Raw genomic sequence first — 14,487 nt, 5'->3', positions numbered from 1 at the left:
GTTAAGAAGTTCTTTAAGGCGCGAGTATGAAATTAAAATGTGATTAACTGTGGGTATGCTGCTCTTCGCCATCGCAGCCACAACTCGTGAGACAATATTCTAGTAATTAATGGTAGGTTATGGCAGCCAAAATATTCAATGCCGGGTAAGGCAAAACTTCTAGAATATGTTTGCTCTAATATACATTAGAGACCCATGCAGCAGCTGCATGATAACAGCAACGAAAAACTAACTTTCACCAAGTGATTGAAGCATGCTAAACTTCAGTGCAAATAGATGGCACCACCTGAAATGACTTCATTCGTGCTTATAAAACACATGAAGAACTCGATTCAAACTTGACTGTGTCATATTTCAAGTATAGCACTGCAAATGCAAATGTCATCAATGGACTCAAAAGTCTCAGTACACAGCAAACTTTAGGGCTCGTTCAAATTGGACACCCCCAATTCTCATTATGCCTCTGACCCCCAATTTTTTCTCCTATGCCTCTGTGGCCTCCGCAGCAACGAGCTGCCACAGTTTCCTCTTTGCTGACACCATTGATGCAGAAGTGAGCTGTGCAGACCCACCTGCTTGGCACGAAGGCGGCTGGCGATGGGAGATGTCGTTTGTGAAGGCAACTTGCGCTTGCGTGCTCCCCTCACAGCATTTTCCCGTAGGGGCGAGCTCTCCTCAGATGAGGGCACCCTCGACAACTCCTCTGTGGAGGCACTGCCGTTGTCTTCCGTCTCTTGCACCATGCAGGCACCTAGGTCGTCTTCTCGACCAGAATCAGCTCCCTGGACGGCCGCCCCGTCCTCTTCGGTCTCGGAAGCCAGCTCGACTGGCTCCGTCTCTTCGGAGCAGACCATAACCTCGCTCAATTCCTCCGGTGTCTGAGTGATGCACTCGGTGCTTGCACTGAAGCATGAGGGTGATGCCTCGCTAAGGTGCAGGGCATATTCCTGGCTGACCGTGACATCAGAAACTGGAGTAGATGCATACTCTTGGCTTGGAGAATGCTCCTCATTGGCAGGCTGCTCACTTGCCAATGGCTCCTCTGCCTCAGTGTCAATCGGTGGCAACTTCATCGAGCATGCCACGTCCGCATCATTGGCGCATTCCTCCGGTGCAACCATGAGTGGCTCTTCTGACTGCTTGCTGGACAAGCCATTTAGAGAAGGCTTCTCGGGTTCATTGTTGCCCAGCGGAGCGATGCCCTCTTCCAAGAAGAGGCCATGCCACTGGTCAGGTCCACTCTGCAGCAGTGATGCACACTCCCGTGTCTGCGTCTCGGGGCTTCCGTAAGACTGGCTGGCAACCAGACGACCACTCCCCTTGTCCTGCACCCATACTGTTGCTGGCCTCTTCTCTGGGCCTTCGAGGGACTGGCACTCTGACCCCACTTCATCGTCTGAAGAGTCGATGGTCGACTGGGAGCTCGGCACCACCTCAGTACTGCCAGGCACATCTTCCTTGCCAGGAGTGGGCAGCCGGGCAAATGACAGCCTGGCCCTGGGGCGGTGGACACGGGGACTGCCTCCTGCCACAGCAGGATTGGCCTTGGAAGGCTCCCGAGCCTGCACACAGGCAGAACACATTGCAATGGCTGCCTTCCCTCACTGGCTGGCCTCCACAAAACTCTAATAAGGACTTCCTGGTTGTGACACTGTGAAGAAACATGCACAGGGAGTCGAGTGAACTGCACTGAAGGGAGCGAGGGAAGAACTTGCTTCCTAGCAACAAAGAGAAATGTGGAGCCGAGGTCAAAAAGAAGTTGGCTAGTAATCAACCGCACACCCCCAAAAGTGTCACAGAAGCTGCTCTCATCAAAAATAAAGCATTATGTTCTATGACAAAAGATGAAAACTATGGGGCCCACTAACATTCCCCATCTTTAAATATACGATGCAACAGCATTAGCGGCTCCAGTCTGCAGCTCACGATGCCTCGAGATGCGACACGCGTTCAGTGCAGACTTGGCTAGCTCTTTTTTTTTTTTTCGTTTCGGCACTATGCCACGGAAGATAACCCGGGAAGTCGTTTGGCGCGTTTGGGCCGCTCCTCGTTCCTCTGGCGAGATGCTGCGAGAGATAAACCGGGAAGCCGCGAAAGATAAACCGGGAAGCCGCTTGCTGCGTTTACGCCGCCCATCATGCCTTGGGCGAAATGCCGCGGGGGAATCGGGAATGCCGACTGTCGCAGCTTGCAGAGTACAGGATCGACGGATCTGAGCATGTGGAAAGTGGTCCGCGGCACCAAGACATTCGCTGTAGCCGATCAGCTAGTCGCACAGATGTTCGTTGTAGCCGAGACGGAGCGCCATAGCCCTAATGTATATTTTGACGGCCGCACCGGACTTGCTCGTGATAAGCAAGTGTTCATCTTAAACAGGGCCATTATAAGTGGGCTCGACTGTACCTGAATAAATTTTTGAGGGCAAGGCAAGCCCATGTATTTAAAATGTTATGTCTGGAATTCGTCATAATTAATTTTATTAATCAACATAGGTCTAATTGATAACAAAAAATCCAGTGCTATGCTATTTTTCAGCAAGAAAATTTAGGAAAAGGGCTTTGTCTTCTCCTGAGGAACCTATCTAGGAATCAGCATGACAAATTGCACAATGCCAGTGCCTTTCGCAATTTCTCCAGGCCTGATATAAAGGACCTATTCGAACCAATTTGATATGCTTCTGTAACTTGAGAACTAGCATGCACAATTCTATAAAACTTGGTGGTTTTTAATTTGTTAATGTCATGAGCCTGTCCTAAAAATTTCACCATAATAACTTTAGAAACAAAAAGTTATTATTCTCTCAACCTTTGAGAGCTGTTTTCTCAGAATCAATTTTTTGCACAGTGTGGCTGCTAGGGAAAGTCATATCTCAAGAACCGCTTATTGGATTTTCATGAGTTTCTTTTTGCGACATACTTAAGTAAATTTCTGAGGGCAAGACAATTCGTCTTCTTCAAAATATTTCATGTGTAATTAGGGGTAGTCAATTAAAATATCATTAAGTCAGGTGTAAATTTTAACACTAAATTTGGGGCTGTACTGAAATTTTCCAGAGAGGAAATTTGGAAAAAGGAAATTGTCTTGCCCTGGGGAAAATATCCAGGAATGACCATAACAAATTTCACACTGCTAGCACATTTTGCAAATTCTCCAGGCCTGCACCTAGAGACCTATGTAAACTATCTTGATATACTCCTCTAACTTGAGAACCGATGAGCCCAGCTCCATGAAACTTGGTAGTTCTTCAAATGTTTGTATTATGAGCATACCCTGAAAATTTCATTCAGATATCTCAAGAAATAAAAACGTCGGTGTTCAAGGGTAGCCTCCCCCTTAATGAGCTGTAGCCTTAATACCTCAAAGCACATCAAAGGCGACGAGGCCAACGAAAAAACCAGATCATAATAGAAACAAAAAGCACCCTGCCCCCTCCCCCTCAAGCTGCTGCATACAACCCCAAGTGAAAACTGGCCCTGCCTTGGCTGGGTCCAGGGGAGTCTGCCCAGGCGCAGAGTCCTGCTGAGTCTCAGGCACGACAACCCTGTTGACTGTGTTTGGTGGCAGCGAGTCCTGCGGCTCCAGAGTACCATTATGCTGGGAGGATTGCAGGTTCACATCCTCATCACTCTCAGAGTCCAGTACAATCAGAGGTGTACGCAGCACAGCTGGATTCTGAAAGGATCACACACATCACATAAAGTGCATGATGAATCCAAGCTTCTGTCATCCCAAATGTGTTCTTCGACCCTGGCCAATTCTCAGGGGGAAAAAAAAGCCTAGCCCTTCCCTGGCTTGAAAGCCATCCTCATGCACATGTACAAAATGCACTACAGTCCCGTTGAGGTGAGATTGTAGATAAGCTAAACAATGCAAGAACATCTACTTAACTCTTTCTTTACTAAGCCTATTCAAATTATTCAATTTGCAAGATGGTACTAAATGCCCTGACCACTAGGGCCGCTTCTTGACAGGCAAAGCCATTCAGTATGTTGCAGAACTGTACTCCAGTTCTTGTTTAAGATTTTTACATCACTCATTTGAAGGAGCATTTTTAAACTTTGCATAAAGCCATTCACAGCGAAGTGATCGCTGTAAATATGGCGTCGTTGCTTTGTACTGGCCTTCTCAGCGGAAATGATGTTCTCAGTATTTTACAGCACTGACACTTGACACGTTTGCGAGCAAAAACAAAGTTCATTCATGTTTAGCTACACCAGGCCCAAATTATCAACAGGTGGTGTTTGTCTTTGACTTTCATCTCAGCACCAGCAGAATAGTAGATCCGATTTTCTGCAAGGCAGCCTGGGGTCAACTTTGGAAATGATGAGTAAAGCATCCCAGAGCACTGCATGAGCAATTGATTTCTCTTTTTCTGACCAAAAAATTTAGCAGGAATGGTTCTGCAAATTTAAACACTCACTTCTGATGCAGTGATGCACAAAACATACCTAAAAAATGTAAACTGGTTTATAATAAAAGAAAGGTGCAGGACCTGTCACACTTCTCCGTGCACATTTGAACCAAACTATAAGGGTAGGGAGGCAGGTGCGAGTGAAAGTGGAAAGAGAGAAAGGCACCATAGTGGAGAGCTACGGAGCAATTTCGACTGTCTGGAGATTTCCTAGTTTTTTATTTATTTTCCTATTCGCTGATCAGATACACATGTTTGTCCAAATGCATCTATGCAACAGTGATGACAATCTCGTAAAGAAGTCTGGTCGCTGCCCAAAGTCGGATGCCGTGCACCACCCATGAGGCTTAATCTTCAAGCTGAAACGCTTGATCAGAGGCGGAAATGAGGCACCATTTCAAAGGCACAAACACGCAGGTGCTCTGCGCACGATTTAAAAGACACAGCTGCACCCAGTTTGTCAATCATCTAGCACATCTCTGCCTCCATGAACAAAACAAAAACAGGGATGCTGTCGCTGTGAAAGCGCAACACCTAGCCACTGTGTCCTGATTCGTTCATACGATGCAAATTCACGGGTGGTCACATCAAATTTTCTCAGGCCTGCTGTGGGCGTCCTAGTGCCTCTGCCTTGATGACCAGATAATGTTCAACTGCAACACTCTCCAATTTCGAACACCTGTGTTCTTCATGTGCAGCGATGCCACAAAATGTGTTTTCGTATTCACTCAAATAAAGATGTGGCATGATTTCATCAGTGATCTTCAGGTCAGCAGCCTAGCACCAAAACAAATAAAACACAGCTAAAATGAAAAAGCAAAAACAGACACATGAGACCAGCACACAGACACAACAGAAGCAAGCACAGCAACATGAAGACATTGAAAGTCGAAGCGCATTCGTGGCACCGAGCTGTTCAAAGATAGGCTTTTTATTTTTTCACTCCATACACCGTAGGGTTATTTACTCACGGCAAGAAAAAAAAAAGGGGGGTGAGGGGGGGCTCACAAAAACAGTACAAAATGCTTTGGTTTCTGTTTTCTGGCAGATAAGTGGGTGATTTTTATTCCAGTTTAGGTAACTGTACGATTGTTTAGCATGCACTTTTTCTGAGTTCTGACCAATTACGGTTCAATGAGGCTTTACTGTATGTACTCTCTCCCCCATTTTTTTCTTAGCGTTTCCTGACTTTTCACGAAAGTGGCAAGTGCAGGGGTGAAAGCAGGCTCAAGCATTTTGGAGCAGCTCAGGGAGCAGTAATAAAGCCATTTTGGAACAGCTTTGGAGCAATAAAACGAGAAATTTGGAGCACTTGAATTATGTTTTGGAACATGCTTCTAGGCTCAAATGCTTTTAATAATGTCAATTTTTGCTTTCTGAGATAAAAAAATCCAATCTGATTACCTTTTATTCAACGTTATTGAGTATGCACGCTTCTCTGACAAGATAAGAAAAACAGCCAAAACATGCAAAGATCCTTAAAATAGCGCAACCTGAGTAAAACTTTGGAACAGACTAGCAACAAATGAAATGCTTGCTTTTACACTTCCCAACTGATCAGGTTTTATTTTAAACCAGCCAAAAGACACAACACAGAGAAGAGAAGCAAACAAGACGAGAGTGGCACAACTACCCAACTCGCCCAGTCGTCAACCTTGTTACTTCATCAAATTTAATCACCAGGTTGAACTAAAACCTTTTCACTATTTTGACTTCATAGATTCAGAGAGGAAGCCCCCTTTGACGTGCTCAAGCACCACAAATAGAGTTCACATCAATGAGCAGCACATTTCCATTCTCTATCTTGTGCATGTGCTTCTTGATCCTATGTCTGTAGTGAAATTTCTGGGCACCGATCAGTACTGCCTTCAGGGAGGGTAGGCGGCACTCAAGGGTAGCGTCTTCCCTGTCAGATTCCTTACTTGACAGCTTCTGACAGCTTCTGACAGAGGCTTCTGGCAGTGCCATGAACTTCCTTAAAGGAGTATAGACACGTACATTTTCTGTTCCGGTATTTTTGCTTTAATCGATCCACAGTGGTCCAAAACAGAGGGACTGCGACCCAAAAAGCCCCAGCACAGATCAATTAATTTGTTATCAGTGCATTTATCAGGGCCAGTTTCGGTTTCGATCTCTCCAGATACGAGCGCGCGATGACGTCAAAGATACGAGAACGCCACACGAGCGCTCCCTACTGGCAAGGTTGGTGATCGCGTAAACACAAAATCTGATGACGCATTCGGGTCGCGTCTTTCGTCTGCTTGCTGTCGCACGTGCACGAAAATATCGTCGTCGAGCAGCGCTTCAGCGTAGCAGAATTAGTACTGCGACGTTGTTTTGCCCAGTAGCGTGGATGTTACTAACATTGCCGGGCACTTTAATCCCGACCCGCTCGCCTGCGACTCATGCGACGAAGCAGGAATCAGCAGCAGCCACGAAAGCTTGGTGGGTTGACGCGCAGGAAATGTCAACTGGTAGGAATGTTGAACAAAGGAACCGTGAAGATGCTGCTTTATCAGTCCGGTTGGCCGACGCTGAGCCAAGCTGTTCTAAAAAAATGTTTTAGTGATGATGCGATCAGCCACCGTAACCCGTAAGCTCTCCCGATGGCTCCCGTGCTCACGCCTGTTCACGCGCCGATTGGTCCCGACGCGGCAGGCCTGCGTGCCGCCGTCCAAGCATGTGGCGCCATCTGGCGCAGTCAAGGCAATCTGGGTGTCTAAAGCCGTGGCCGCCGCGATCGGCTCCCAATTCATAGCTGCCTCAGCATCCGCTATCGGTAATCTAGCTATCGCAGATCGCTGTTCATTCGCTTACATAGCTATTTGTACATAGGACTATCAGTCACGATTAAATTGCGAGGATTATTCGGCCAATACGGAGGTCCTGGTAGAAATATTTACAGTGATACAAGCGAACTTTTTTTTTTTCCGACAGCTGCTGCCCGGTGCGACGCACCTGATGTCAGCTAGCTCCGCTGCTGAAGGCGTCGCGCAAAGCAAGAAATTATTTTACGAGATGGGCTTGCCAGTAAAGCGGCGCTAAACTCCGACGTTTTTTACAGCATTAGCTTGTTCCGAAGCGCCTTTCGCTGGCGCTTCGATGTGAAACCAGCTAGGGCTAGCGACGTCTAGGGTAGGCAGGGAGCGGCGCAGTATGTTCCCGGCGCGCTATCGACAGGCACCGTTGCCGTAAGCCCTGCACTTGTGCAGGCATGCTGTTGGGGCCTGAGTTTAGCAGGCAGTCTCCATACGTGCACCGGTGAGGTAATTGTAACATGCACCAACGAAGAAGCCATCGAGTAAAGCGAGCAGAAGCGGAGTTCTTTCTCAGGGCACGGCCGGAAGCGGCGGCGGCGCTGTTCGAGTCCGGCCATGTGTCGTCACTGCTCTTTGCTTTGCCGACTCCACGTCACAGTTGTTTGATGACGTCATGTTGTTTACCTATGTACATGTTTTCGTCACAGAGATGTCGATGCCAATGTGTTTTGAAAAACAGAGTACTTGCCTGGCTTGTTTTTAAAATCAAATTAAAATATCTTCGCGGAAAGGTGCGAGGCTGGGATTGCTTGGGGAGCATCTCTGTATAACCAGGAAAGCAATCGTATTCCTTCCGACGCTTCAAAAAATGGTGTCTATACTCCTTTAATTTCAACATGCTGGCAATAAGCCCTTTATGGCTTTCAAACACTCCTGAGAGCACTTTTAGTGATTGACACCTAAGTGGAATCGCTCCTATAGCAGTTCAAGTAAGCTTTTGCCTAGCATAGGCATGATAGCCTCAATGATGAAGTACCTGCTTGTTTTCAAAGCAGAACCATTAGAACAACTTGTGTAGTTCTTCGTAGCCAGACAAGTTTCCTAACGGCTCGTGGTAGCTGAGAGAAAGTTCTATGTAACATGCAAAGAGCATTTCTTTGGCAATCCATTCCCGCAAATTACTTCATTTGAAATTTACTCGTGAACAAACATTTATTAGGCTCCATGCTCTTCCAATTTATGAAAAATATATTAGGCTCAGTGAGAGATACTGCTGCCATCATGTTTACTAGGGTGGCCCTTACACCGTATGTGCGCAACTAACAAGATGCCATCACCATGCTGTGCTTATCACAGTTGGCTAATAAAATTGCACTGAATGGCATTTTGCATAGGCAATATCATTTTTGACCCACCGAACGGCAAAACAGTGTTTCATTAAATTTGATGACAAAACAATGAGGCAGCCAAATTTGAGCAGTTTTGGAGCAATATTGTGCTTTGGAGCAGGATGGAGCAGAAAAAGCAGTTTGGAGCAGAATGGAGCAGCACTTCACTCCTGTAAGTGATGTAATAGGTGCTTTTCTGGTAAGCCCCTTCTCTATGTGTGACAACTCATAAATAAAACCACCCCTAGAGATAATTTTCCTTGGTGCTGTGGGTATAGCGAGCGACTGAATGAACAACTAATAAAACGACACCCTGACCTCTGCACGGTTGGTAGGAGGTGCACTGTCCATGTCTTCAGACTGCGGAGTCTCTTCAGAGTCCTGGCTGTCCAGACCACTCTGGGACAGGTTGCTGTACAGGGCGGGCAGAGACCTGCACAGATCAACAGCAACACTCAACTGCAGAAGAAGTGAGCAGCAGTGCAACGCTATGGGCCTCAAGCCAATATCGAAAGCCAACTTTATTACCTGCACTCGAATCATTTCCATCGTTTTTCTAGTTTCTTCACCTCAAGTCAGAATTAACCAGGTGTGCTAAGTTCAGGAGGAACAGAACTAGACAATCAATAGTAGAAGATATGGAAACAGCTGAAGATATGGGATAGTAGAGATATGGAATCTGAGCTTTCAGATTACTTTGTTTTTCATCAAATTATGTAACAAGTATTTTTAGGTTGTACGGATTTGCTATTGCTTTGTTGCAAATACTGTTATGATTGCAGACTTCCACATGCCTTGAAATAATCTGCTAAAGAAGTTTTTTTTTTCTTGTCGCGACAACTCTGCTGTCCGCCCCTGTTGCACTTGTAAAGGAGGTGAGAGCATTGCCAAGCTGCCTAAATACAGCTTTTCCTTTCATACTGCATGTCTTCCAGAGTACATGAAAATAAATTAAATGAAACTAGTGAGTGTAGTGGCCTAATCTTAACAGACATCCCATACCCGGTCCACAGTAAGTAAACACTCCAGCATAATCATTTCGCACTACCCTAGCTGCGACTGAAATCTGCCCAACCGCAAGCATAAAGAAACAAAAAATGAATTTCTGTTGACCACGGCTTGAAAGGAACTAGTGAAATGGCCAGCATGAACTGAAAGCCTACACAAACTACAACAGTGTCAATCAGGGCTGCAATACAAGCAAAAATAGCTCCCGAGAGGAGAGCTTCTCACCTCCGCTCCTTAAGGACTTCCCTCTGGTGCTCAGTCAGCACTCTCTTCTTCTCGGCTGACTCTCTCACCTCTACAAACTCCTGAAAAGCCAGGCATAACTGTTTAGCATTTTATTTCAAGCAAAGAAAACAGCAAGGTCCCGAGCAACAGTGTCACACTGAACGGTTTTCACCATTACAACGCCTCTAGTGAAGAAAATGAATGCAGGCTGCTTTAGTACAGGTTCAGGAAAGCAAGTGTTAGCAAAGAGAATATGCTCCAACCATGCAGAACTCAGGAGCAGCAACGGGCATATCTGCACATTGATGAGAAAGGTTTACATCGCTTACTGCTGCGTGCTCCTGATGAGGGAAAGCAGACTAGAGTATCGCAGATAGTTGATATAGTGTTCTAGCTAAAGATAATTCCCCCTGTGAAGACAGCAAGTGCTGCAGCTGAAGCCCCTCGATGCACTCCAATGAACAGCCTGGAGCTGCCTGCATGCATCCCCGATGGTTCTGTTTCCGGACAGAGTCCCGAGGACAGATGCAAGCTTGGCCAACTGGAGAGAGTACAAAACTGTGCACCTCAGCTCGAAAGTCGTAGAGGGAGCGCCGCTTCCGTGGGGAGCTCCGTGGGGATGCGCGCCGCACCCGCAGGATCGTGGGGCGTGTTGTCGAGCTGGGTGTGGATGGTGCAACTCGCTCCCTCTTTGGAGGCGTCCTGGGCAGCTGGGCATCTGGCACCAAGGAATCCTGCGACAAAGGCCCTGGGTAACCGTCTGCCACCAAATGACCCCCCCTTTGCCGTGTAGGCTTGATGATGCGTTGCCATGATGGTGTTTTAACATGCACTGACACTGCATAGTGTACGGGTGCCTACTGCATTTCGCTTATCACATATTGCAGCCAATGCAGCCGGGATTTAACCAAGGTTCTCTGATCCAATGCCCGAGTGCCCAGAACACTGAGCCACTACAGTGCGGCGCAACCAGTAAGGAAGGAGGGGGGGACACAGATAAAGATGCAAAAAGAAGGGGGAAAACCCAATGCAATAAATAGGCAACAGAAACACCAGAACTGGGTTACCAGCTCATCACATTAATCAACTAAGGCCGAGTGGCACTAGCAGGCAGGAGGTCTGGAGTCGCAGTTTTCCCATTTATGCGGCTTGGCTAGAGATAGGCCTCACATTCCTCCCCATGATGCAACGGTTAACCACTATATGCTAATGAGTGCACGCGAAACATTACGGGCTCAAATTAAGAGAGAGCAAAGTGCATATATGCGAATAATGATCTCCAAGGGAAGCTGCAGGTGGGAGCTAGCAACACTCTCACGTCATAAACTTAAGTGTCTACCCCCAAATGGAATGAATGCTCGATGCACTACCACTAGTCACTCGCCCTTCTGCAGGGTCTCAGCGGTTAAAGGGGCCGTCCCATGCTCATCCAAAACATTGCAGTTTTGTAGTCTGGCAGACAATGCTGGACCTTACTGTTTATTTGCAAATTTGAGCACCTTAGACAAATTCTTTATTTTGAAATAAGTAGCTGAAGTTGACACCGCGAAGCTCCCCCCACTGACAGGAATTGCCATGTTGAAATGCTTGGTGATGTCACAGACCAACACAGGCCATCGTGCCGTCTGCTGCTGTGCCAATAAGCTGCCGATACACTGTACTGGGTTCACACTTGCTCAAAGACCAGCATGACTCCCAGTGGGTGTACTCTGCACGTTTCTGAATAGAGAACAAAGAATGTAGTGGGGCAAGATTTAGTTGTAGCGGTAACAATAATGCTGCAGTTAGTAATAACAATAACAGGTTCAGTTTGGTTTATGGAGCTTAACATCCCAAAGTAACTCAGGCTCTGAGAGGAGCCGTAGTAGACAGCTCCGAATATTTTGACCACCTGGGGTTCTTTAACCCTTTCGCTGTCGGGCGTTTCTGGCCGTGACGCACCCCCAGTGTCGGCTTGGTATCAGGGAACGAGCATATAAGGGAGCGAGCATAGCGATTTATTTTTGATTATGATTGCTATACAAATAACATAGTCAAAGGAATATGCACATTTCAGTTTTCTGCAGGTGTTGTTAATTACCCTTATTATCATTATCAGCCTGATTATAAATTAGGTAAATGAGGATAATACAGTCGAACCCGTATATATCGAACTCGGAGGGGATGGCGAAAAAGTTCGATATATCGATAATTCGATATACAGAAATCGGCATGTGACGGCACTTACGATACGAAAAACCGATAAAGTATTTGTCGCGTAACCAACCCACTCGCATAATGAACCCACCCTCCACCTTTGCACCGAAAATTTGAAGAAAAAAATGCGTTAAGGCCAGCTCGCTCACATGCAAGCGATCTTAGCGACGAGCGGCAGCGACAGAGCGAAAAATTTCGAACTTGTTGGAACTGCGTCCCTCTCGCTGCTCGAGCCACCGCGGCACTCAAAACAAGGTTTCCAGAGCAGAAATCGCGAGCGTTTTCTGCTTGCATGTCCATGGCGCGCGTCACTCCGTGTCGGCCATCTCATCCACAACTCATTTCTTGGCAGCGTGCCAAGATGCTGCACAGCAATAACGTCGGGGCGCGTTTATCTTTTGATAGCTCCTGCAGTGGCGGGGAGCGAACTTGGCAGAGTGCCTGTTATGGCTTGATTGCACAAGCCTGGTTCGATTTATCACGCCGCGCTTGGGGCGGGCGTCATCATCGCAGCAGCTGACCGCGTGCTTTCGTTGATTCATACATGCAAGAATAAACGACTCCCGCAAACAAAACAAAACAAAACAAAAAAACAACCCTGCCGTTTCTCAACGTCGGAACAGTACAACGATAAAAAAGGATGACTAGCAAAAAAAAAAAAAAGAAATTGCCGTTTTTTAACGTTCGCAGGCGCCATAGAGGGTTCGCAAACACGCTGGAGAAAGCGTCCGACGCCTGTCTGAAAACGGGCTGAGCCGGCTTAGCGCATGCGTAGCGCGTGATGAAGGAGAGAGATAGCTAGGCAAAAGGATGGGCACACCCACCCCCATGGCTTGCAAACGTCATGTGTTGGCGCGCGGGAAACGATAACTGCAGATGCGCGCGCCTTTGGGGAATGTGCACTGCCCAGACCAGCTGTCGCCGAACTGTCCCCTCTCATTCCTTCCGCGCGTGGCTTGAAAACGTCACGCGGCAAACGGCCAAGGGTGATGCGATCGTCTTTGGGGAAGGCCCACTTTCCAGTGCGTTGTGCGGAGTTCGATATATCGAACGACCGGTGAAATTAACTTCGATATATGACGCGGCTTTCCGATACTTTAACATGGGATTTTTAAGGGGATGTTCCGTGAGTTCGATATAACCAAAATTCGATATATCCGGGTTCGATATAACCGGATTCAATTGTATCAGAAAAAGCTCCTCGATACTTCTTGAGAGACCGAATCCGAGCCCGACTCGTATTTATAATCAAAAGAGCCATCGCCCAGTTCGCAGTCGAAGGTCCCGCGCGGTCAGTCATCCGAAAGTAAAAGTGCGCACGGAGGGCGCACTTTTGGTGGCTCGCACAACAGAGATTAATGGCATGTGGTGAAATCAAGATGACAGATGGAGGTGGAAAGAGGCTAAAACAACCTCCTTTGATGCTGCTAGCCGCAAGCAAGAGCGCAGCAAGTGAGAGCGAAAGCAGCGATCGAGTCCTGTGTCGACCTATTGGAGAGGCAACGGCGCGAGCCCCTGAACGTGACGCGTCATAGCAGACATGCCAACAAAATAAAAATAGGAACCTGGAAACTTGCAGCAGATGGCAGAACAACCCTTGAACTCGTAACTGCAGGTGTGCGCCACGAAACGCGTGCGCCGCATGATCGCTTAGTGCGATAGAGTAGCGCACGCAGAACGACCGCGCCCCCCAGCAAAGGAGGTGGTAGGGGCGGGCGCGGTCACTCCATACTCTTCAGTATACAGTCGAACCCGGATATACCAAATTTCGGTGATATCGAACTCCTGGAATATCACCCTGAAAATCCCATGAAAAAGTATAGGAAAGCCGCGTCATATATCGAACTCAATTTCACCAGTCGTTCGATATATCGAACTCCGCACCACGCACTAGAAAGTGTGCCTTCCCCAAAGACAATCGCATCACCTTCTGCCGTTTGCCGCGTGACGTTTTCAAGCCACCCGCAGAAGGAATGAGAGGGGACAGTTCGGCGATGGCTGGTCTAGGGCAGCCCCGCGCCCATTTCTCAAAGGCACGCGCATCTGCGGTTATCGTTTCCCGCGTGCCAGCACATGACGTTTGCAAGCCATGCGCGTGAATGAACCAGATAGAACGGGTGGGAACGAGAGAGGAAAAACGCAATAGAGCGAAGCGCAAGTGTGTGTCCATTCTTTTGCCGAGATATCTCTCTCCCGGCCTTCGTTCGCAGTAGCACGCACTACGCATGCGCCAGGCCAGCTCAGCCCGTTGTCAGACAGAACGTTGGACGCTTTCTCCATCGTGTGTTGCGAACCCTCTGCGCGCGGCGGCTGACGTGGCTAGGGCGCCTGCGGACGTTAAGAAGTGGCAGATCTCTCTCTCCTTTTTTTTTTTTTTTTTGTGCAAGAGTCGTCCATTCTTATCATTGTGCTGTACACGCGGCCTAGCGTAAGATATGGCGGCTGCGGACGTTAAGAAGCGGCAGTTGTTTATTCTTGCATGTATGAATCAACGAAAGCA

The 14,487-nt window shown here is 47.6% G+C and overlaps 1 protein-coding gene across 4 annotated transcripts in view; it reads right to left on the bottom strand.

The window, feature by feature from the left end:
• Positions 1 to 14,487, bottom strand: part of LOC146201211 (telomere-associated protein RIF1-like) — a 310,221-nt gene that overhangs the window by 117,430 nt on the left and 178,304 nt on the right. For 3 of the 4 annotated variants that reach the window (XM_084595678.1, XM_084595679.1, XM_084595680.1), the window contains exons 23-27: positions 10,358 to 10,525; positions 9,792 to 9,871; positions 8,877 to 8,991; positions 3,478 to 3,672; positions 573 to 1,562 (exon numbers count right to left, since the gene is read on the bottom strand). In XM_084595678.1, coding sequence (XP_084451804.1) covers positions 573 to 1,562; positions 3,478 to 3,672; positions 8,877 to 8,991; positions 9,792 to 9,871; positions 10,358 to 10,525 — 1,548 coding nt within the window. The remainder of the gene's footprint in view (positions 1 to 572; positions 1,563 to 3,477; positions 3,673 to 8,876; positions 8,992 to 9,791; positions 9,872 to 10,357; positions 10,526 to 14,487) is intronic. The other variant, XM_084595681.1, reaches the window with a different exon arrangement.

The sequence above is a fragment of the Amblyomma maculatum genome, chromosome 2 (assembly GCF_055883805.1).
Source record: "Amblyomma maculatum isolate TAMU_Amacu chromosome 2, ASM5588380v1, whole genome shotgun sequence".
NCBI lineage: Eukaryota > Metazoa > Arthropoda > Arachnida > Ixodida > Ixodidae > Amblyomma > Amblyomma maculatum.
Note: the sequence above shows the minus strand (reverse complement) of the source record. Positions and strands in the feature narration are given on the sequence as shown.